This window comes from Spea bombifrons, chromosome 9 (assembly GCF_027358695.1).
Source record: "Spea bombifrons isolate aSpeBom1 chromosome 9, aSpeBom1.2.pri, whole genome shotgun sequence".
NCBI lineage: Eukaryota > Metazoa > Chordata > Amphibia > Anura > Pelobatidae > Spea > Spea bombifrons.
This window is the reverse complement of record NC_071095.1, coordinates 38,831,331-38,857,543: the sequence shown is the minus strand read 5'-3', so window position 1 is coordinate 38,857,543 and position 26,213 is coordinate 38,831,331. Positions and strand designations below refer to the sequence as shown.

The 26,213-nt window shown below is 39.2% G+C and overlaps 2 protein-coding genes across 4 annotated transcripts in view; one reads left to right on the top strand and one right to left on the bottom strand.

Annotated features, from left to right (window-relative positions):
* Window positions 1–647: 647 nt before the first annotated feature.
* On the bottom strand, window positions 648–8,979 carry ACTR10 (actin related protein 10). The gene is made up of 13 exons (XM_053475716.1): window positions 8,860–8,979; window positions 7,323–7,395; window positions 6,987–7,069; window positions 6,545–6,653; window positions 5,941–6,048; window positions 5,132–5,199; window positions 4,723–4,802; window positions 4,574–4,609; window positions 3,387–3,466; window positions 3,014–3,087; window positions 2,441–2,522; window positions 1,911–2,112; window positions 648–1,134 (listed from the first exon to the last, which is right to left on the bottom strand). Exons 1-13 carry the CDS (start codon window positions 8,934–8,936, stop codon window positions 953–955), a joined length of 1,254 nt encoding a protein of 417 aa, XP_053331691.1. The 5' UTR covers window positions 8,937–8,979; the 3' UTR covers window positions 648–952.
* A 4,646-nt stretch (window positions 8,980–13,625) lies between these two features.
* ARMH4 (armadillo like helical domain containing 4) overlaps window positions 13,626–26,213 on the top strand; it is a 28,411-nt gene continuing 15,823 nt past the window's right edge. For all 3 annotated transcript variants that reach the window (XM_053475715.1, XM_053475713.1, XM_053475714.1), the window contains exon 1: window positions 13,626–13,864. The gene's annotated coding sequence lies outside the window, so the exon portion shown is untranslated. The remainder of the gene's footprint in view (window positions 13,865–26,213) is intronic.

Here is a 26,213-nt window from a genome sequence, read left to right as displayed (position 1 = left end):
TGAAACTAATAATTTGCCAGTTTCACTAAAGCCTGTTTCCGGCGTCATGGATGCCTCCTACATCAAGGTATAGATGCCTTTTTCCTGATTGTAAGAGTTTATTGTTCCTGAAAAGTCAGATGCTAGGAACAAAAGTAAGTACTACTTTTTAGTTCTTTAGTTCTATGTACAAATTCTTGACTATCCTTGTTAATGTAACATTAAAGCTCACATTTTTCATAATTCCCAAAAAAGAAAAAGAGACGATGTTTATATGTTTTTTTTTTATTCTCTAGGAACATCGAGTAAATACTACATTAAAGGTCCAGCGTGTGTTATATACAAATGTGTAAGAGCGTACAGAAATCACTGAGCGATGGAAGTGTGTTAAAAAGGTTAACAGTTACACAGTAGTGAGTTTTATGGTTACAAAGAAAGTATGTTAAGAAAAGAAACAGCAATGAGAATATAAACAGATGCAGAAGAAAGTCTGTGAAAGTAGAATTCAGTTTCACGCAGGTTTCCGGATCTATTAAGATGTGTTTGGCAGAGATCTTCTTTCACCTCCTTGCGATGTCCTTAGCGCAGGCAAGCTTATAATAGGAATCCCAGGCCTATCATTAATACGGCTGATAGCTTCACCTTGCAGCTTTCTGTACACACAGCCCTTCCCCGTGTATATTTCAATTTTAAAAGTATTGAGGGGTTGATCCACTAATGTCAATATCAGATAGTGGCAGCTAACAACTCTGTTTTACTTTCCAGATATTGAAAATGAAATAAATATCTAGGGAAGAAACAGAATGATCAGCTCTGGTAAGATGCCCCACCTTCCAGGCAATGATTCCAAAGATGAACAACTGCTACTCGTTACGGCTGTAATAAATAATAAGGTTCAGGAGTTAATTACAGTCTTTCTGGCAAGCAAAGCATGTCGTATATACACCAGGGGAGAGGCGTCCATGAAGCGAGATCATTTCTCGGTAGAAAAGGCTCTCTTCATGAGCGGGGGGGCCGACTTTCCAATCTCATGCATCATTTCCAGAGGAGGATTATTAAGGCAGCACCAGTCGGGTATACGGCCGGTCTGGTTGTAATAGTCCTTAGACACAGATCGGGAACCAAGGATATCTTGCAAAGCCCCGAAGATCGCTCCTATTCAAAAGGAGGAAAAATATACACACACGTTTAAAAACACGTACAAAGAACAAAAACACACACAATGCAAAATTCACAGGTCTTTGATTCACTTTGTGATACATACTATAATAATTTATATATATTTAAATATTTATGATATATTTATTAGCACAAAAAGCATGGGATTTAGGTCTGGTCGTACCCATGTGAAAAGAAACATTTCTGCATTGCTCTTTAATGGATGTGACATCTTTACGGTTCCTGGTTATTTTCTGTCTATAAGGTAGAGTAATGCTATGAAATATATTCCCTATATGTGCGTACCTACAATATACGCTGCATGGAAGCAACTTGTCCAATAAGGTGCCCGCTGGTGAAAGGTGCACTAGAGTCACAGAACGCGTTAGGGCTGCTGCGCGATGCATCTCTTTTTTGAATTTTAGATGCTATCTGTACACATCTCCTGCAAGCTCAGGAGCGGGGAAATAGGTATATTAAATTGGGAAGATGTTACAGAATTCACCTTCCCTCAATTTATAGGAGACACGAAATCATCACATGCATTGAAGTTACCTGTATAAGAATTAAATTGATTTTTAGCTCATTTTAGAGTCTCAAAAGGTTCAGAATGATAACTTGACTCTAAAAGCACATTTCATGTCCACAAATTCTTCGATGCACCAACACATTTATACAAAAACTGTTCCCATGAACCCTAAGCTTACAGATCATCATGGGAGTTCAGCAAGTGTCTAAACCCGACTGTAGATCTATGGAAATGTTGACATTACCTCCGAGCCAGGCAACATAGTTCGGCTTTGCAGGAGGAGTATGGACCTTGAAGGTCTTGGTAGCAAGGGATTCTTTATATTTCGGCTTCTCAACCAAGTATCTTATCTCCGCCATTAATCTGTGGAGGAATCCAGGAAGCATGGCTGTGCCGCCAATAACCACTAGGTTTTCCGCAAGCTGTTTTCTTGTATCAATAGGGCACTGGTAAAAGGAGGGGAAGTAAATATAAAACACAGTATAAGCAAAAACAATACATAAATAAGCATCGTTATAGGTACTATAGTAACACAGTATTATCTTGTGCGGTGTAGAAATCTCGTACGGATATCTCTGTCGTTTTTCCTCACTTGCAATTTATTATTATTATTTCTTGTTTTATATAGCACCATCAAATTCCGTAGCGCTGTACAATGGGTAGAGAGGACATTAGTATGTAACATAACAAATTGACTTACAGAAACAACAGGTGAGGAGGGTCCTGCTTACGATCTACAGAATGAGTTAATAATAACTGTGATTGTAAACTAACCTGTACAAGGGAGTCCAGTATTAACGTGGCAACAGACTTCTCTTCGTTATCCTGTTCGAACAGTAATTCTGCAACGGAATCTCTGCAAAGGTTTTTTTACAGGAGGGAAATGGGAACAGATTTAAATCAACTCAATTCTTGCGTCATAATTAAACAAGTCAGCACGGAACCTACACCTATTAGATCAGTCTAATGAAGCATGGAGCACTTCAAGCAGAACGCACACAGAATACACGGCTGTTTTCACTACAGCAGGAGTGCGGCGACTTCTCTGCACATTATAGGAGACCAGGCTGAGCTGCCCTCTGTGATGTTAAGCCTGATGACTATGTATTGGCACCTAAGCCCTTTCAGGGGACAAAGCCGATTAGTAACAGCGTTGTCATCTATAAAATATGGATTTGTTATTTAGTGGATGCCCCCTACGCTGTAAGTTTCTTTATTAAACATTTATGGGGTTCTTGGGCCCTGATCTGTTAACATCTCCAGATATTTAATTCACATGTCCAATATTTGACATTATGGTAATCAAATAGACTAAATTGCATTTTAAAGGTTGTAATATGCAGTGACCTGATAGAGCCTTTAACATGTAAAATCTTTTGTCCATCCAGAGGATAGTCCACGTCAGGAGGAGGAGTGGGACGCTGCAGAACAAAACAGGAAGATACAAGTCAAACAGAAGTTTAGAACAATAAGAGTCCTTAATTTAAGGAGGTCATTTTACAAGAAGGTGTTTTATAGCATGTCGGCATTTAAGACTACATTATAAATCTTTAATAAATTCTGAATTTTAATACACAAATATTGTGTCATAGCTGCGAACATCCTAGCAGCTGCAGTATATTCCTGTAGGACCGACCGCTAAGTATCAGGCTGTGAAGGCTCAATGACTGTAAATGTGCAGATAAAAGTCAAGAAAAGAAACAAAGGGCATTAATCTCACCTCATCACTACCATCAATGTTGAATTTAGCAGCCTGGATTTTCATTCCTCGCTGAAGATCACTTACAAAGCAAACACGCACTAGAACATTACAAAAGATAAAGACATTTCACTCTTGTAGTGAATATATGCACTATTTTTAGGTTTTTTTTTCATTTTTTACCATGTTTCTTAAGCCACGATTCCCCTTTTCCATATTCAACCCGTACAAATTGTACATCATTTTATTCAGAAGAAGCAGAGCTTTTTTTAAAAAATAAATCATAGGATTACATAAAACATAGTTTTAGTGATAAAAACTATGTAAGTGAAAAAAAAAAAAACTATACTGAAAAAAAATGTAGTTTTACTTAAAATTTCTTCTACAATATAAGAGCCACAGATGAACAATAACCTAATTTATATTCAGTAACATCTCCTTATTATATACTCCACATACATTATTTTTTGCTGAACAGGGCCACAACCATCCTTTCCACTTTACATATATATTTTTTTAATACTACTGGTTTAAGGGATTACGGGTAGTGATTTTTTTTAAAATAATTTTTCATTTAAAATAAAAAAAAAAGTTTTGTTCTCATTATTATTTTTTTTTTTTGCACTGCTCCCAGTACAGTATGATGGCATCATTGGGCTTCCAATATTCGTTATATATTTTCCCTTAATTTCTCTTTCATAACTTGGAAGGGGGAGAAACTATTTCTCCCTCGTCTCCTCCTAATCTGTGCTGACCACTCTGATCAGCAAGCAGGGCTCCTTAGCCCTGCATTGCTGATTGCAATACGTGTGATCAGCCAGCAGGGGGGCATTTGGAGATGCCTACAGGCTCTAGAAAGACCAGATAAGTTTCTCCTGTTCCCCAGTGAACGTCCCATGGGTATCAGTACTAACAGCTACGGGAAGGGAATGTCTGAACGCGTGAACGTCCCATGGGTATCAGTACTAACAGCTACAGGAAGGGAATGTCTGAACGCGTGAACAGGTTAATATTTTGTATAAGTGGAGCAGCACCTTGAATAAAGCCATTATTGGAAAGTCAACAAAAACATCACTGTTTTCTAAGGTCAAGCATATTTCAAGACGCATACTGTTTAACAGAAAGTCATCTGTACCCAACAAAACCACACTCATAAATATTATATATACCAGGTGAATATCACAGCTCAGTTCCTTAAAATTAATTACCTTTAATGTCTTCCACGATATCTTCTGGTACACTGTCTGAAATACATAACAAATCATTAACAATTTATACGTGATGTGTACATCAAAGAAAGACGGCATATAAAACGAAAGCCCATGTTTAATGTAAATTGGAGCGAGAACGGTCGTACTCATTACAGATGGTAAGCTCTGATCCTTGGCTGTCCCGGTGTCAGCAGTGCATTGTTCCAACAAGTTTGCTTCCAGTTCTCTGCAGAGAAAATAAAAAAAATCCGGTGAAATTAACGCAATAAAAAATAAATAAATAAAAGCTTCTATGGACACACAACATTTGCTTTAATACATTTTTGGAGTGGAGCACAAACACGAAGTTACTAAACTGCACTATTATGCCTAGGGGGATCTTGTGGCTGAAACACAGGGTTGTTGTTGTATCCCTCAATGTTTCATTTTATTTATTGAACTTTTTTTTGTAGCTGGTCCATTTTCACATGACATAAAATTTCAGGGAGTAAAACGTAAACTATTTTAAGATAAAAGTATTGAGTTTATGAAACAAAAAAGGAAAAAAAGATTTACTTGTGAATGGCTTTTCCGCCCAATGGCAGGGCACCCCAGCAACTGAGGATAGGTATACCCTCATATATCTAATAGGCGTTAAGAAATATACATGCATAGAAAAACAAATCCCTTAACACTGTATACTTAGAAGCCAATTTTTTATTTAGTCCTCGCCGCAGATTCTGTTACATAGAACAATAGTGATATTAACTCAACGTTACAGTGCATTATCACACAGCGTTCCCACTGCTGGCATTGCAGACTATTCAATATAAATCCAACGAGCTATTGTACTACTACTGTAATAATACGTGACCAGATAGTCTAACACGTGTCATCGGTGATTATGTTTTTTGTGTGAGATTTAAACTAGGCGAATTTAAACCAAGGACTTCGGCACACACCAAACGCTATTACATCATTGTCATGTAGGGTGCATTGCTGGGCTACAGACACCTCACTAGTGCATTTACACAACTGGAACGAGCGGGGGGGGGGGGTTCATCATGTTAAGAGACTGCAGGAATCAAATACAATAATTTGCTGTAATGACGATTAAAGCAAATTTTTCTCGTATTCAAAGAAGGTAGAAGGGACTGACCAACATCCGGAGTCTCAAAACTAGTAAACAAGCTCTAGCCGAGACATCTCATAGAAGCATGTATAGGCTTCAGGGTTTATTCGCTGTCAATAACACATAGAGGCTGTTTAGCCCCTGGTCTAAAATAACTGCTATGAGAACAAAGCACACACAAATATAACGTTTTAAGACTTTGCTCCCCAAAGGGAAGAAGCTGCAGACAACATTCTGCTCCATAGAAGGATACGGGGAGCACTAAGCTTTCTTTATATCCACAGTCCAAGACCAAGGCTGAATTGACTCCAAGTGTCAGGAGAGACATCAAATGCCCCGGCGCAAACAGCACAGAGGGGACCTGTAGATGGACGAGATGAAAATTCATCAGAAATTGGTTAATGATGACTGAGCTAAGCACATTTCTCACTTCATTATATATATATATATATATATATATATATATATATATATATATATATATATATATATATATATATAATTTACACACACATGCTTTTATAGGATTTCACCCTTTATGGAATGCTGAACTCAAATTTATTTTGTCAACTAAACTCTGCCTTTATCCTGCTTTTAAACAGGCTCCGGTCCAATGCAAGTCAGCATATCTTTCACTGACTTATTTCCAGTTGAGTTATTCTTAAACCATGGCTCATTTTGAAGACTTGGAACAATTATTCATCCATCTTTCAGTTTTGTTAATTTTTGTTTTGAATTTTGGTTAACATACCCTGGCTTACACATGGTTTAACAGCTCGCTTTCTACTAATCTCAATAAATGCAAATTATATCCTTTAGCTTTGTCCTCACAATGGGTTAAAAGAAAATGATCTTACTTCAAAGTGCTTGAAAAGCACCCGTGCGAGTGTTTCTCTGAAGGGAGATGGAGACAGAACAGATTCTATTAAGACTACACGACGATCCCTGGGGTTCACCAAAAGATGCCTGAAAAGTAAGCAGACGGAACAGGAACGTCACTAAAACCCCATAACAATAATGAAATAACGAAAAGCACTTGTGCTCCGGCACAAAGATGCCCGTGTCGCGAGCTGCGGCGTTGGCTAACAATTCTTATTACAATTGGTTACCTAAAGTGTGATTCAGGGTCATCACTCATAAATAAATTGTGGGCTTCTAACACGTCGTCAGACAAAAAAAAAAAAAAAAAAAGTGAACCGTGACTACGATAATAAAAGGAGCAGCGCCACCGCAAAGCAAAGCTTTAATAAACCATACAAAACATACTAAAAAAAGTACAGACTGATAATCACCGCTTACCTAAAATAAAGCATATGAATAAATTCTACCAGGTATGAATAAAGTTCTTCTGTGTTGATACTGTACTGGACAACTTTAATGGGCTGTAATAAACCAACAAAAATACACATATTTAGATTTTTTATAAATAAATAGCATGCCCAAAACACATCCCCAAGCAAACAAGTGTACCGCAGCCAAATGTTTGAATTTAAAGGTGGACTACAAATTTTTTCTCCTTAGCTTTGATATAAAGCCAGTCTTTTAAGTATAGGGAGGGGCTCGTTTTATTAGTTCGCATATTAGCTTCTCTTTCATTGCAATGATTCACTTTTTAAACTGAATTTCCATGGTTACCTTGGGAATCCCTGGTTTCTTTATCTCACTGCGTATAATGCACCGTGGTCCATTTTCACCGGCAAATCCACATCTGAAAAGCAGAGTTTTCGCAATGATTTTTGTTGTAGAATGCGAACAAAAAATTTACTTCAAAATAAAACATTTAACAGCAAATGTTAACATATTAGTGACATATTTAATACACCAGTTATGTAACCATTTAGTGAATAATCAGAAAAAATACCTGTTAATCCCATGAGTCTGGTGAAAGTGTACTCTATTGTTCAAAAGTTTGGGATCACTTAGAAAAGTTGTTTTTTTTGTTTTGTTTTTTTAAAGAAAAGCAATTTTTCCCCAATAAAACAACATGAAATGGATCAGAAATACAGTGCAGATGTTGTTAATGCAATAAATAACTATTGTAGCTGGAAACTACTGATTTTTAATAGAATATCTTCATAGATATGAAGATGACCTTTATCACTGCCATCACTCCTGTGTTCCAACGGCACATTGTGTCGCTGATCCAAGTTTAAGTTTAAAAGGCTAATTGATTGTTAGAAAACATTTTGGCTATTATGTTACATAACATACGTGTGATTGGCTGTGGCGCATGTGAATCAGAGGCCGACTGATTTTAATGGGACTGCTACTGAGAATGTGCAGGAAGCATACTCAAGTACACTTCCTGCTTTTACCTTAAGAAGGAACACTAGGCAAATTTTTAACACCGCCAAAGAAAATGAATGCATGCAGAAAATTGGACTCCAAAAGACGTTAAAAAATAAACTGGGGTATTAAATTGTTCCTTTACCCTGACCTATCACATCCTCCATGTTTTTATAACAGCATTTAGTAATGTAGTAAGCAAAACGCACAATTCTTAAATCAGTAAGTGACAGGAGCGTCCACAACAGCGGCGCTTCCCATGTACGTGCACAGATCTCATAAGACTCGCCGCGCTGGTGCAGAATGCACGCATGATATGTTCAAACAAAAAGACCCCCCCACAATGAAAATAGCTGGGGGGGGGCAAACGCATACAGGGAGATCTGCAGAATCACCAATGCAATTGCAAAAGGGACCTCGGCCCTCATGTACAATAAAATGCATCGGATGCCTGAAGTACTCCTTTAAATAGAGATTCAGTATATATATATATATATATATATATATATATATATATATATATATATATATGACAGGGCCTGTGGAGTTTCACCCCATTTAGTATCAGACATTACTTATTCTTGTTAACACTGACCATCAGGGGTATTTGGGATAGAAAGGGTTAATCATAGGGATACTGAGGGGGGCATCTCTAGCAGTTCCTCTCCACGACCAGTTTAGTGACAACCAACGCAGCTGCAGAACATCTTGGATGCCTAAGCCTTGTTATACATGCGTCTAATTACCGGGGCTGTTCTACAGCAGCCATGACGTCCATCAATCGCTTGTCACCAGTAGGCTCATACACATATTGACAGCTTAGGGGCCCCTAAAATCCGTCCGCAATACAGTGGAGCACCCGGGGCGGCCCAGGCTCTGTACTCACTTCGTAAACGCTTCTCCTAAATCAATAACAACTGCGGTTTTCTCGCCCCCGGTGCCCAGGCCCTCGTACAGCGGCATCTCCCCGGATACGGCGCAGTCTGCCTCTAGCCACAGTGACTGAAGGGCTGGACCGGCGTCACCCAGGGGTCCTTCCGGAGAAGACTAAGGCTGCCCGCTCAACTGCCTGTCTAGAACTCACTACATAACGCAGCCTCTTCTTTGGTCTATTTACACTTCCAGACATTGTTAAAGTTCACCTTTATCCCAGAATCATGTCTTGCATGTTTCCCAATGTGAGAAAAGGGGAGCATTTTTTATTGGGCGTAGTTAGGGGCGGGGCTTTACGCGAATATTTATATGATTTTATGACCTAATGGCTTATTTTCACGTTCCAAACACATTATTGTAACTTTGCGCATCTAACAGTCCCAAACGTTGCAGGACAGTCCCAATTATAATTCTCAAAAAGTGCAGGGCAGCAATTTACACATTTCCGACAGTAATATGTTAAATGTGGCCAATTCACAATCTAGTTCAAAATGACAAAATCAAGTAGTGAGTGGCTGTCAATCAGGGCTGGAGTGAGGATGACAAGGTGGTCCCGGGACTTTAAGGCCAGTGACCACCTAATGATGTTAGATGCTGTTTGGCTAACACAGTTTAGCATTGTACACTAAAACACCCCCAAAAAACACACACAGTTTAACACTGTACACTGACACCCCACACACTCATTCTAACACCTCACACAGTTTAGCATCCTACAGTAACACACATACAATGATGGTAGCACCGTGCACTAACACTCCCTTCACACACACACACTATACACTGACATACTGTACATTGTTTAATTTGTACACTGTCGCCCCCACACACGCTTATTGTAACCCTGTCTCCTGACACACACACTTATTCTAACCTTGTCTCCTGTCACACACACTTATTCTAACCCTGTATACTGGCACACACACACTTATTCTAACCCTGTATACTGACACACACGCTTATTCTAACCTTGTATACTGGCACACACACACACTTATTCTAACCCTGTATACTGACACACACACTTATTGTAACCCTGGCTCCTGACACACACACTTATTCTAACCCTGTATACTGACACACACACACTTATTCTAACCCTGTATACTGACACACACGCTTATTCTAACCCTGTATACTGACACACACACACACACTTATTCTAACCCTGTATACTGACACACACACTTATTCTAACCCTGTATACTGACACACACACTTATTGTAACCCTGTCTCCTGACACACACACTTATTCTAACCCTGTATACTGACACACACTTATTCTAACCCTGTATACTGACACACACTTATTCTAACGCTGTATACTGACACACACACTTATTCTAACCCTGTACACTGACACACACTCATTTTAACCAAAGACAGGGGCAGACATGGTTCATGGTGGACATTTTCACAGTTGCTGGACAAACAATACTAAAATAGTGCCCCTGGGTTAAACATGTGTTAAAATGAACCATTCCATTACCTTTAGGCCTAAAACAGTAATAATATACATAGACTGTCAAAATACCCATATATACACATTCAGTGTCCTTACAAATGCCTGTCCATATGGACTCATATACACAGCCCACATACACAAATATACACACATATACACTGCCCTTACAAATGTCTGCCCATACACACATATACACTGCCCATCCACACACATATAAACTGGTCATATACACACATATACATACGCATGTACATTGCCCTTACAAATGCCCTCCCATACACAAACATATACACTGTCCATACAGACACATATACCATGCCCATACACACACACATATACACTGCCCATATACACACACATATACACTGCCCTTACACATGCCTACCCATACGCACACATATAACCTGCTCATATACACACATACATATACGGCCTGTGTGCACACATATCCACTGTCCTTACAAACCCCTGACAGTATGCACATACATACACATGCACATTCAAGCTTGCCGTTACACACAAACCTACTGGCTCATACGTGCCCCTGCAGCCACAGCTTACTTGCTCTTAGACACACTTGCCCTAACATACACACACATTTAAAATACAAACACACTAGCTCTTCCCTTTCTCATTACCCCACCACTTTTTATTTATCTCTCTTATTTCTCTTTATCTCTATCTCTCGTATATTTAGCCTCATCTTTCTGGCTTCTCATTATATCCTCTTTTTTTTCTTTCCTCCCCATTTTCTTTCTCATTTCTCTTTAACCCTCCGCTTTTTAAATAGCATGTACCACCCCTTTCTCCCAGTCTCTTACCTTTCTCTCTCTGCTTTCTTCGACTTTAGGTCCTGTGCCACAAGCTGTGGTGGGAGCTGGAGATCGGTTCCTTCAGGCCTCTGCTTCAGCACTCCCTCGCTGTGTGCCAGGGGTCAGCACCAACATTGCTCATGGTAGACATTTACTGGGGTCTGTGGTGGACAAATTAATGCTGTCCTATGGACCTTCACAAACCTTACCACAGACATTAGTGTCCTTGTACGGACACTTTGCCTTTCCCTGCTGAGCCCTGGCATATGACGTCACATCCCAGCAGTGTTAGGAAGCAGAGGTCTGAAGGGACAGACATTGTGAACCCTTAATTTTGGGACGGTAATAGGGAGATTGTTGATCTCCGCAACCTGCCCTGCACCCAACACTCGCAACTTCCAAGTATGCTGTAGGCAGTGTCTGAACAGTCCAGGCCTGCTGTTGATAACCAGGTCACTACAGTCCCTTGTTACTTCTAAAGAAAAAGCTGCTTTGTAAAGATTGTTGGAGTATTGAAAACCGTGGCTTATTCAAAAGAATACTAAAAAAGAATACTAAACTTATATACTAAATATAAGTATCCCTTACCGAACCATATATATGGGTTTTAGAAAGCACACGTCATTATTATTCTCCTTGACAGTGTCAGATTGCCAAGTTCAAAGCAAAGAACGGCCATTGCTTTTATTTCTGGCAAGTGGTTAAATACTAGACTGCCCAGTTCCTGATTGGACGACTGGCAACTTTAGTTATGTATGGAAAAAAAAGCCAAACTAGGGATCAAATAAATAACTATTACACAGGAGGCACAGAGGTCTCTTCTCGCTCTGCCAGATCAGCAGTGATCGTCCCTTTAAGTGTTCTAGTTTTTCTCAGGAAAAGGGGAATCAGTCACAATAGGGACGTAACGACTACTGGGCAAGAAGACGCTGCACTGGAACCACCCCACCGCAGAGCCCCGGCACCCGATTGTTCTTCCCTCTGGGTTTGATTATCTCCAGGGATGAAAGTAACTCCAGTTATTGCCATATTGTCACCGGAGTAATTATTGAAATTAGTTCAATGGCTGCACTGGTTTAGTTATTACTAAAGCGCTACAATAATTAACCCTTTGTGTACTTTTACCACTATTTTTTATATTTTTTAATATACGGTACGTTTTGCATGGATTTGGGTGTACTTTGCATGGAAATATAAATATACAGGTATATATATATATATATATATATATATATATATACACACACATTTGTTAGTCCTTTATTTCTTCCTCGTCTGCCAGTTTTTAGAGGCACAGCGGCGCATGACATCTCAGGTCACAATTATGCCATCAAAGCTGTTATGGAAGTGAATGGGAGGTCACTGCATCCTTGAGCTGCACCGCTCTGTGAATTCACTATTTTGCCTGAAAATACAGTTGAGCTTCATCACACAAACTTTGTATTGTAAAACATGCATATATGGGTTTCCAGCTGGACTCGACAGTTCGCTACAGACTATTGTGATCAGATAGTTTCCTACTCTGGGGACTCGTGTGGTTTGCTATAATTCACAAAAATCCAACTAAATTCGGAATATTTTTCCTTCTGAAGTTTATAAGGGCTTTTATTAGATCCATCGGTGTACCATCCTTTAGCGACGTAGAATAATAGATTTTTTGTGATTATATGCTCGATTATATGGGTCTGATATGGTGAGAGAATATTAAATACATACACACATACACACACACATATATATATATATATATATATATATATATTCTATGTGTCATTTTAGACTTGAGAAAGGGAGAAGAGCTCCCGAAAGCTTGTCATTCCAAAATTCTGTTGCAATAAAAAAGGTACTATCACAAGATACTTATTCCATGTTATTCCATCTGTTATTTGTATGTATATATATATATATATATATATATATAGTAACTTTAACCAGCGTCCTGTGAAAAACTGACGAACTTTGAAATGATATATTTTAATTTAAATGTTACTAAATAATATTCATAAACAATTATTATTTTTTAAATAATATTTATTTCCAGTAGTAGACTTTAATAACCAGTATTGGAACATATAGTGGGAGGACCTCTGAGTCAGGGTTTATAAACATATATAGATACTTTTTTGATATTATTTACTACCAAACACAGCCAAGAGATTGCCATTTCACAAATAATTAATATTTTTACATCACATATGATATAGTTACACACACAAACATATAAATACTAATTTACTACTCTTATTTACCTAAATGTACATTATATGCATACGTTATATTATACATACATGTGTATACATATCACTAACAGCATGAATGATCTGAAAATACAAATAAATATGATCTCACCCCTCCAGTCCATGCTGAGAGCAATTGCAAGCTGGAATAGTTTATTTGGCTTCAGAGGGAGGGCTGCGCATGCGCGTTGCCAGGCGGGGTTGCATGGGCAGTCTGGGCTCCTTGGAGTGATCCGGAGAGAGCGCTGATTGATGCTTCTTCACCTGCCCCTCTCTGGACAAAAGCCCCAGCCTGGGCGGTTCCTGCACGAGAAACAGTAGAGGCATCAATAACAATAGTGCGATCGCTGGAAGGACAGAGCTCAGGAGAAGGACAGCATGCTGATCACAGGACGTGTGTAGATGCCACACTGAATGAAGCCTTCTGCGAGCAGGGCTGGCTGGTAAGGCTCCTCAGATCCATTCTCCACTAGTGTTTATTTCATTCTATTAACAGCGATCGATATGAGGCTGTATACAGCGGCTGAATGGGTTTCTCATATTGCAACAATGTATCAGGATGCACAAGACTGGTAGCTGCCTTGGCCATGTCTGTAAGGAGCATCGCCTGTGATCAGTGGGGTGCTGAGAGGGATCGCAGAGTGACAGCAAAACACACACTGCGTGGAGCTCATCATAGACAGTAATCATTAATAGATCACCATAGACAGTAATCATTAATAGATCACCATAGACAGTAATCATTAATAGATCACCATAGACAGTAATCATTAATAGATCATCATAGACAGTAATCATTAATAGATCTTTCGGTGCAGTGGCCACCAAACGCATCAGGGCTGCTTTGAAAGCTAATGATCAGATGGATGAGGGGTTGCGAGGAGGCTCCTACAGTGTAACTTCTACTCCCATCAATGGCTGTTTACAAACTAAATCACATTTAGAAATTCAGTGAGAAGAATGGGCTGTATAATGTACAAATTGTATCATGTCAATAAATACCTCACTTGCCTTCAAGAACTGTCAAAAGGACATGTTCTAGAATACTTGGATGGTGGGATCCATAAGCTCAGTAGACCAGAATTACCCATCATATGGAGATCTAGGGGCAGTGGGAGCTATAGTCTAACACAGCCAAAGGATGACCTTTTTTCCACCCGTAACTACAGGAGCAACATGATTTTATGTGTTTGTTAACCGTTTGCTAAGAACCTTTGCTAAGATCTTGTTAAATAAATACTTGACCACACTTCACGTCATTCAGGTTCCAATAACCAGAAAGGTCATTACAAAAGCCAGAATTGGGTTGGAAACCCTAACCAGAGACTACAAAAATCTGGAAAAACTTGTCTTCTGTATAGTTTGTAAAAATACCCGTTCTGCAAGCGTATGGTTATCCCGTTGTGCACATGTATGTTTTCAGCTGTAGGTTCCCTCTAACCCCGATCACGTGTACCCGAAATCCCAGTGCTTTAAATCTCCTTTATTTAAAACTATATATAAAAATAGTAAAATAAGACAAGCTTTTCCACCATATCGATTTCCAGGTACAGGGCAGCGTGACGGACCCCCGAGGATACATTTAAAAAACAAAAACAGATCATCTCAACAAAAATTGCAAACATCGAATCGTCATTTACAGCATTGCTGTTTATTTTATAGCCATAAAATTAACAGATGCAATGAAATCTGTTTTTCAGCACCGTGTGTGTTAAACCTCTTTAATGCTGGAGTGCAAAACTTCTCAGTGTGTTTTTAACCTCTTTAATGCTGGAGTGCAAAACTTCTCTGTGTGTATTTAACCTCTTTAATGCTGGTGTGCAAAAGTCTATGTGGGTAATTATTCAACCTGTAAGTCGTGTTGGTTTGGAAGCGTGTGTCTATAAGCGCTGTGGGCGGGGCATAAGATATAGGTTCAGCTAGCTGTGGGCAGGACTTGTAGGCGGTGTATACTTCCAATGCGGAGTCTAGTCTGTCCACCTAGATTGTAAGCTCACAAGACCAGAGCCCTCTTCTCCTTTTGTATCAGTTGAGCAGAATCATAAAGGTCTCCTGCGAAAACTCCCTCTCCTATTCATTCCTTGTCTCTACTAGACCCAAGAACTCCCCTCCAAAGCTGCCTATTAATTGCGTCATATCTTTCCTTTTCTTAGTTTCCTTTCTTATAAATTACATATAGTCGTTTTATAAATGTGCACATTTCCACTTCGTATATATAAGATGGATATTTTTGTATGAACATCTGAATTTTGATGCATATCTTTGGATGGCCTCAATGTAAGTTATCTAGAATCAATTCCCCAAGATTTCCAACAGCGGGGTTTTATATTACCATTTAGCTCACATTGGCTACTAGAAACGCACTATAGCTACAGCTGTTCCAGGGGTATTACCTGGCAGCATCTGCTTTAACTCAGAATTACTATACTTTATGGTCCTTGCCCTTTAAAGGCTAACTCCTACTAAATGGTTTCATTACTAGTATCACATTAAAACTTGTTTTAAAAATATTGTGTTTTATGTTTTTATAGCTTTCATGTATTATACCTTTGACTAAAAACACTATAATTATCATTTAGATTTGTTCTAAGCAATGGTTAAGAATATCTCAGGCTTAATCACAGAGTGGGACCATCTGACTCATGAAAGTTTAGGGTGGAAAGGACTTTATTAGATAAACAGGACTCCATTGTCAAAGGCAAAGTTGCTATTAGGGGTAGCTATAAGTAAAACCTATTCATAGCGATAGCATGTAAGAAAAAGGACGAAAACCCCCACTCTAGACCATCTATATGCTTTTGCTAAAACACGACTGCTTCAAACTGCACATCCCAGAACCTTCATGTACGTGACAAAGTGAAGGCACTGACATCATAAGGTGACGGTGACACGGACCGTGAAAGCAGAGTCATCCACTGATGGCATAATATATATCCAGATGCCACTTTGTACTTGATGGACTTGCTTTTTTTCGAACGTTAGAAAAAGGTTGTAATGAAGGCCATCATATAATTAATGTCCTTGTCCTTGTGGGCAACAAATTATCCATGTAGGTTAGAAAATTGCTAAAATGTTCTACCTCTTGACTCTCATACCAATGAAACTGTCTGGCACTTGTAATCCCGAGGTATTTAAAGGGATTAACCATTATAGTGCCATTCACACACGTGACTTGGATAACAAAACATATTTGGCTAAGGTCATGGTGCTTTGAGTATGAATTACATGTAAGCACGAATCCTCTGCATGCAAAGCAGACCTATACTCCACGCTGGCATTATTTGTGACTTTGTTGTGTCGGCAACCAAGATCAGGCAATAAGCAGAGGGGCCGCAGGTAATTCTGTACATATTTCATTAATGCTCTTATGATAGCAAACTGCTGCCCTCCCAAGTGCCCGCTTTTGTAACCCTTTGCCTCCCTGCCCTCTTTTACCATCAAGAAGCAGAGTCCCTGGTTCTGGACATCATACCTACCAAGTGTCCGTCTTTGGGAGAGATAGTCCCTCTTCAGGACCCTCTTTTCTAGGAATGTTTGCTGTATAGGAGGCTACAAACGGGTTTATTAATAAAATAATATAAATACAATACTTATTTTTAGTACCTTGTTCAGTTATATAAATAGCTATCAATACTTCTTTGGCCATTGGAAATGTTTGGAGGTAGAAGACATTCTTGAACTAACTGGATGATAACAGTAGAAAACACAGACTTTTTAGATAAGCCTGGGCTTCCCACAGGACCACAGTTGATTAAAGTGAATTGTGTGCTAAAATGCTTTTGGCTGCTGTCAGCTTTGGTGTAGATAAAGTGACGGTTTTCAACAAACATGGTAATAATAACTCTTGTATGTGCTACATTTATTTAACAGGTTTGAATGAAAGAACCAAGAAAATGTGGGCTTTTGTGAACAGGGAAACTATTAAAGAAAGTGACTTAGAGTCCATAGTTCGGCTTCAGACTGGACACTGGACAAACTGGGCAAATTCTTGGTGGCGCCCGTGCCCAAAGGCACCTCCCGTGTAACATAGAAACATAGAATGTGTCGGCAGATAAGAACCATTTGGCCCATCCAGTCTGCCCAATTTCTATTAAAAATTCCTTAGTCCATGGCCTCATATCTAGGATAGCCATATGCCTATCCCAAGCATGCTTAAACTCCTTCAGTGAACTAGCCTCTACTACCTCTGCTCGAAGGCTATTCCATGCACCCACTACCCTCTCAGTAATGTAATATTTTAGTACCTCTTCTCTGAACTTTATTCAAAGTATCCATATCCTTCTGGAGATACGGTCTCCAGTACTGTACACAATACTCCAAGTGAAGTCTCAACAGTGCTCTGTACAACGGCATGAGCACTTTTCTCTGTCTACTGCTTACCTGCTGCTCTACTGCATTGTCTGCCTACCTTTAAATCCTCAGAAATAATTACCCCTAAATCCTCACACGTTGAGGTTAGGACAGTATCAAATATTCTATAGTCTGCCCTTGGTTTTTATGCCCCAGGTGCATTACTTTGCATTTATCCACATTAAATGCCAATTTCCACAGCTCTGACCATTTTTCCAGTTTACCTAGATCATTTGCCATTTGGCTTCTTCCTCCAGGAACATCAACCCTGTTGCAAATCTTTGTGTCATCAGCAAAAAGACATACCTTACAATCAAGACCTTATGCAATATCACTAATAAAAATATTAAAGAGAATGGATCGAAGTACAGATCCCTGACGTAACCCATTGGTAACAAGACCTTGCTCTGAATATACTCCATTGACTACAACCCTCTGTTGTCTGTCGCTCAGCCACTGCCTAATCCACTCAACAACATTGGGATCTAAACTCAGAGATAGCAGTTTATTGATAAATATATATATGGGACAGAGTCAAAAGCCTTACTGAAATCTAGATATGCAATGTCTACTGCACCACCTTGATCAATTACTTTAGTCACTCAATCAATAAGACTAGTCTGGCTGATCTGCCTGAAGTAAACCCACACTTTTTTGATTTTGAAATCCATGTGACTTTAGATGTCCAACAATCCCATCCTTTAACATAGTTTCCATTAACCCCTTCAATCCCCTATGGACGTACCGGGACGTCCAGAAAACGCCTAGTAAAAAACCCCTATGGACGTACCGGTACGTCCAGCCCTTTGTGCAGCGCCAGGGACACATCCCTGCCGCTGCACGGGAGATCAGGCTGGCGTTTGACAGCCTGGACTCCCCACTGTTCTGCTGTCCGTGCTGGCATGAAAGCTGTTACGTTTCAAACTGCCCGATCATGCAGGACCTGCATAGAGATAATACAAAAAAAAAAAAACCTTACATCCCATTGCCCTAGCATAACATCTAGCCAGTAGAACCCTCCTGCCCCCGTTCACAACCCCCAAACTCGTTAAGCCATAGGCATAAAAATTATACAAAAAATGTACACCTTATAGTATGCTCCCTGGTGCTGGGAAAGTATGGAAAATCTATATAAATTAGGTATTTCTGAAATCAGCACACCTTAAATAAACTTGGAGGGGATTTTCCATCACTTTACCTAATTTTGTGAGGATTCAGAGGGAAAATTTTAAAAAAATTAGTTTTTTTTTCTAATTTTCGCTAGTTTTTACTAAATTTCTCATTCTAAGTTTTCAGCTAATCATCCAAGTATGGTATCAAAAGAAAACACAATATATAGTTTACATGGGTACACCATTCACAGGAAAAGAGAATCATCTCTAAACCGACATAGCGCAAAAATGGCAAAATTGCTACGGGCTTTGAGGTACCAAAAACCCCTGGGATTGAAGGAGTTAATTTCCCCACTACTGATATAAGATTTACTAGTCTGTTGTTGCCCGACTCGTCCCTACTGCCTTTCTTGGGAATGTCCAATGTTCTGAGACTACTCCCGTTAACAATGATTGGTTAAATAAATCCGTTACCGGTTTCCTAGTATACAACTAAGCTCCATTGACTTATTTGTCTTTACTTTAGACAGCTGAAGTAGAAACTCTTCCCCGATAAACTCACATGTATCAAATGACTCCAGTCATTTTTCCTAACAGAGGTCCCTTTCCCTTTTTCCTCTATTTCATCTGTAAAAACTAAACAGAAATATTTGTTGAGGCCGTCAGCTAGACCTTTATCCCCATTCCTTCTTTTGTTTGAAATCTAACTAATCCTGTTTTACCTTCATTTTCTCTTTCCTTTTTGTATCCCCCCCGCCCATTTCCCCTTTAAATGGGGGTATTTACCATGACATCAGCGGGAAAGCCCCCAATGTCAGCGGGAGGGCCCACCGACGTCAGCGGGAACACCTGCTCACGTCAGTGTGCAGTCCTGGCTGCGTCCCGCAAGGGAAAGCTCCGGGTAGCCGGAGCTCAGAAGTTCCCAGGTATCCCCATCAGCTAGATCAGAGGTTCCCAAACTTATTTGGCCTACCTCCCCCTTTACAGAAAAAAAAAATACTAAGAGCCCCCCAGAAATCTACCAGGATCGTTCTAGCGCCCCCCCCCCCAGGGGGAGGTATCGCCCACTTTGGGAAGCACTGGGCTATAGTTTTAACTTGCATGTTCTGTGTTTGGAAACGAAAGTAATCGCTATGACTTTAACTCTGTTACACAAAAGATGAAACACGTATGAACCTTTTTTTAAAAAAAAAAATCTACTCTTCCCTTATTTCTTCACGCTTCCCCTTATTTTAATTCAACATCCCCCAATTGCACACAGGGTACAGTATCGCTCACCTTGGGAAGCACGGAGCTGGAGACATGCTTCTGTAGTGTGATACTACGTGTATCCATGAGGCGGCTGCATGTATGGAATTTAGCGGCTGATGGGTTCCAGGGACGATTTCAACCCCCAGTCTATGAACTTGGCCAAGCTCTGCCATCTAAGTTTGGAAGCAGCCAAGTTTTGTGATGACTTTAAGTGAAGACAATTTATTATCGTCTCTTGGCCACCGTAGCTGGGTTTGTAGTGCCATATAGCAGATGTATTTTGTTCTCACGAGCCTTATTTGTAGAACCTTAATGTATGGATAGTGTTTATGTTTCAGTGTAGAATTCTGTATCATCTACTTTAAAATTGGCAGTATACGGTAATAAATATGACCAGGGTGAGCAAATGTCTGGTGAACTAAAATGCCAGCCTGATTAATTTCCAGAAGAGCGGAGATCAGTATATAATAACACAAAAAGTTAGGTTCTGGCCCTGTATAATTTTAAGAGCCATGGTTATCGTGGTATGTAGATGCTGATACTAAATTATGAATTTAATTAATAACTTTTTAAGGTGTGTCATGTCATACAAATTAAAATCACGGGTAATTAAATATTGAGTTGACTAGAATTAATGGTAGTTATAACTTAAAAGTAAATGCCTAGCATGGCTGGTTTTAGGATATATTAGCATCTTATTGTATCAGTCATGGAGTTTTATGTGTTATTTGCATTGCATATTATCTGTTTCAACTCTTATTTGCACTGGTTATCTATCAGTTTTCTTTGTTTTTAATCAGCGGCAAGCTGACACTATTTTCAAAAAAAAAATATATATATTTTTTGTAAAAGCACCCTTTTTTGTTATTGCAGTAATCAGGTTCTCTTAGAATACACTGCATTGCAGTCTTGTATTCAATGCCTGCTGTGGTGGCTCCAGACTGCAGCGCCACTGTATGACAGTCACTCAGGGTGTTTGGAAGCAAAGCATTATGGGTCATCCTTCATCAGTGGGATGTTACAGTCTCTATGGCAACACTTAGGCAGTGACATCGGAGGTTCACCTAGTCCTCTCCACTGAGAGCACAAACAGACTGCGCTTATTGTTTCATATAAATCATGCAGCTTGGCTAAAGACATTATTTATTTGTCTAGAAGTCTATTTATGCAGCTTTGGAAAGGCTTGTTCTTCCTACTCATTCATTTCTATTTAGAGTCTATTCACTAAAGAGGGATTTGTCCTGATATCACGAAATATCACGAAGAGCCAACCCCAGTGAGCTTCTCTTGCAAGAGGAGCTGGCCCTGTATAATGCATACTTAAACCAGAGATGAGAGAAATCTCCCATATTAAATACCTATGCATTTTAGAAAGTAACAGCCAGTCTGGTCAGAGGAGCCCACTGAGGTTTGCATAGTCATATCAGGCATGACTCCGATTTATAATATAAATATTATATAAATATTATATTAAGGCTGTCATACTGGCAGCTCACCTTGTGCCTGTTTGTGGCCTGTGGCAACCAATGGGATAAGCAGTAGTGGTTGGCTGGCCCAGTCCCAACAGGGCAAGTTAAACTTGCCCACTTGAGCACAATGGGGTCACACAACCCAATGTTAGATGAGCCTGCAGTAATATCGTAACCATAAGGAAAGGCTCCAGACAAGGAAAGGCTCCAGACAAGGGAAGGCTGTGGGGGTGTGAGTTTTTGGAGGTGTGATGGGATGAGATGTGATGATAGAGTGATGTTTTTTTATTAGAGAGTGTGTGTGCTAGTGTGAGTGTATATTTGTGGGTCTGGTACAGCTTGTTGGTCTGACAAAACCCAGCCCCCACACCAATGAAGTTGTTCAGTACTGACTTATAGAAAATAGAAATGTTATCAGCACACCATCTTTTCTTTTGCAATGCTCTTTGGAACAGAAAAAGGTGAATGTCATGCACCAGTCCCAAAGCGATATAATAAGTACAGTAGTCAGACATATAATGGGTACAAAAAATATGAATACATATGTTCCCCGAAGAACTTGCAGTCTGTGTAACTTTCCTGGTGTCATTATAGACATTATTGTGATTTAGAGCCCAACAAATATTCTGGGCTCTCACAAAGTGGTACAAAGGGATTTCACTACCAAAGAGGATCTTTTCCTCCTAAGCAGGGACACTTGAGGTGTGTGATACAGTGAAAAACATAATGCTTGGAGGAAGTAACTATAGTTCCCACCATCAGAAATCGAGGAGATTTTGTGGAGCCAGGCTTTCCTGGTATTTTACAGCCAGGTAAAATAGTGGCCAATAAATGCAATTGCATGGCAGAAACATATTGGAACATATTGTAAATACTGTTTAGTCTTAATTTAGCTCTGTGACTTTTTACTAATCTTTAACACTCTGGAAAATATAATTTCAATAAATGGATCTAACTCCTTCAACATGGGTTATTTTCCTAAATTATACCGATTCTTCTTTACATGTTTATCTCTCTATTCTAAAGATAGGAACCTTTCAAACTCTGCTCCAGTTACCATTCTCTGGCATTGAATGTATGTTTCAGTTATTTATTTTCTTTGGGTCTCCGGCTGTTTTGCAAACTGCAAGCAACCTGAGGCTTTATACTTGCTGTTAAACTAAAAGCCTCATCATCCTTAGCAAGCCATTGTGAGAAACGTAGCTCACCAAGAGCCCAGGAGCCCTGGGAGGCTCACCTCTGCTTCCTCAGCTTTCTGTGGTGCCTGGGATATGCCGCTGCTTCTTGTTTTGGATGAAAATGATGAGATCCCTGGGGATTTCCAGCAATTTGACCATTCTTTAGGGAGGCTTTTGTTTTCGCTGCAACTATGACTAATATTACACCATACTCTAGGGTGACCACGTTTTTTTTCTGCCATTCAGGGACACACTATGAAGCAGATGAGATTACACACACACAGGCATACACACTGTATACACATATACTATTATATATTAATTATTAAGAAGCCTTGGAAACCATGTTGACTTCAGATTTAATAATATACATACACTCATTACAGACATGAGTAGATATAGAATGTTAACGCCTCTAATACCAGGCATGAGTAGATTCAGAGAATTAACTCCTCTATTATCAGACATTACACACAGTCACACAAACACAGTGACACAAACAAACACTGTGACAAACTGACAAACATAGTCACACACACAGAGTAAAACACACATACCTGGTGCTGGCTGCAGCTTACTCTGAGTTGGTGTGAAGGAGGGACTCAGCCTATCAGGAGAGGGTTCTGAACTCTCAGGCAATCAGGAGAGTTGAGAAGTCTCTCCTGATTGGCTGAGACCTCCTTCACTCAGACTCCTCATTCCGGGACAATGCATTGTCCCAGATTGAGGCGGTCACCCTACCATACTCATGTGCACCTTTTCACTTCTACTCATTAAGGCAGAAATACAAAATTGACAAAATGTTGTAAATATCTAAATAAATACAGTCTATGGATAGTTACCAGCACTAGAGTGCTGGTAACTATCCATAGACTGTGTATATTACTTTGCCTTGTTACCTAGCACCAGGCTACTACAGAATTGGTTTGGAGTGCAATAGCATATTATTGGTTTTGTATCTAAATAAATAGATATATAGTCCCTCTTTTGGACCCAAATCCATATTTCCTCTCTTTTTTTCCAGGAACTCATAATGTTTTGTAGACATTAGTCCATCATAGTGTTCCACAGCTCTAAAACACACCATAATATGTATACAATATGTATACAATACAAAAAATTATACACTAAATTGAATAAATGCATTATCGCTCTTAGAAAAGCCTTTTAAACAGTCATTAATAGGCCAAAGCTGCACATGAAGTCGTTTAAAGTCTTCTCCCCAGTCGCACCTTTAACCATATTTCGTAAAACAAAAGTCCCTCTTTGGCCATTTGAAATGTTGAGAGATATACAGCTATCCTAATTTTAATGCGATATAAAATACTATGATGTGTGTGTGTGTACAAAGTTCATGGGAATAAAACTATGTAGAACTGCTTTCCTCACAGGTAATCAGGGGTAAAAAAGGCTTATCTGTATTTAAGTTTTTATTAATAAGGGATTTTGCAGAAGAGTTGCAATTTCAACTCGCTGCCTTCATGAAACATTATGAAAGGTTGGCTATGGCAAGTTGCTCCTTCCAGGAGGGTGAATTCAGGAACTCTCTAATCTTATAATTAAATTCCAGGAGATTTAAGCTGGTAAACTGCTGATGTTAGAGTAGTTACTCTCGAATGTTGCTTTCTGGTATTTTTTCTTATCCTAGCAAAAATGACAAGGGGTTTGTATACTTCCCATCTTTGAGAGTGGCTGGAATGGCACCCAGCTATGTATGTGCAGATAAGATAACATACAACATATCATACACATATTATTATGTGTTAATCATGGTGCACATGCACGTTCCACATCACTAGGATAAGAGAAGCGTGATGATGGATTGCAGACCAGCCTCTTATTGGTAATGTCTCTTGTTCCTGGGACGCTTGGGAGGCATGGGTTTGATTGTCTAGGTGCCTTCAACACATAAAGATTGGAGAAGATATTTCGGAAAAAGCTACTCTTCCTTCTGTGACCATTGACTATCATTCCACTTGACAGACCTTATTATGTTCAAGCCCAGGACTATCTGTAATTAAGGGTGCAGGGCGGCTAGCAGACTGGATGAACTTTTTTAAAAGTCTTTTAACCTGGCCTCCATTGGTGGGGATTGCAGAAACTGCCGACCATACACATAGCATTGAAGTATGTGTATCTATAAGTCAGGATTCGAAAGTAAAACAGGATATGGAGTTGGTTGTAGGAGATATGGGCTCCTTTATAATGCACGTTGTTCCGACAGTCTGTGTAATCTATCTTTCAATTCCGACGGTATGTATAATTCCTACCAGCATAACACAAAAAAAATATTCCTGTGATGATTGGAGTTTAAAACAATGTTTAATTGGCCAGCGCTTGTAGAGAGTACCTCTTCCTGATAAATGAACCTCTGAGGTCTTGAATAAGTACATGACTCTTAATTTTGTTTTATGAATTCTAGTTGACTAAAAGCAATCATAAACCACTCTAGACTCCAGATGGTATTCAGTGTACACAATTTTATATACTACTTGTTATGTCCTGTCTACCCATTGTTGGTGCTATATAAATTAATAAATAATAATAGATATATAATACATACCCACATAGGCAAGGTGACTTTGCATTCTTACTCTTTTAGATTTATGAAAATCTCGGTGAAATGTTAGAAATATATGTTCTTTTTATTGACCTAGTTTTTGGACTAGTAATGCTAAATGTATTAACTCAAGAGAACCTGCCTTTGGCAAACACCCCTTTCCAGCAAGTGCTAAACTGTATTTTCTTATCAGTATTCTCACAAAATCCGTCTACACCCTTGTAAACAGCAGAGCCGTGAGACTTTACTGATTTAACTGGGATACAGTTCTACTTACTACCCTTCCTTTTTATATAATTCAGAAGCAAACACTTCTCTTTTGTAAATTTTCACGTGTTTGGAAGAAAACATTTATATGCAGTGTAAAAATATCCAGAGTATACATTGATGTCAAAACCTAAATCAGCGTTTCTCCGGTCCCTGGTTATTCGGACGAAAAGGTTAAAGTTCTGTACATATAGAACCGAATCTTGAAACAAGTCTTTAAAGGGGATTTCCCACAGATGTTTCCTCCTTTAGGATGAAATCCAGCACTCTATACAATAATGTGATGCAGTATTGGCTAAAATCAGGGGCATATCTAGAGTGTTTGGTACCCAGGGCGGATCCTAAATATGCTCCCCCACTGTGAAATGAAAAAAACTTTTAATATTTGCAAGAATATTTATTGCACAAATTTGTTAACTGGAAAAAAATAGATATAGGAAAAATAAATACGTTTAAATAAATAACATTTGCCTAAGAGATGATAATGCTTTCTATAATAACAACCCACCCCCCAAAAAACACAGGTCCAAAGTGACCACTATGTCTATTCTGCAAAGGTAAATGGATTTACATCCTCTGCCTTCGAGCCTCCATTTCTGCAAATT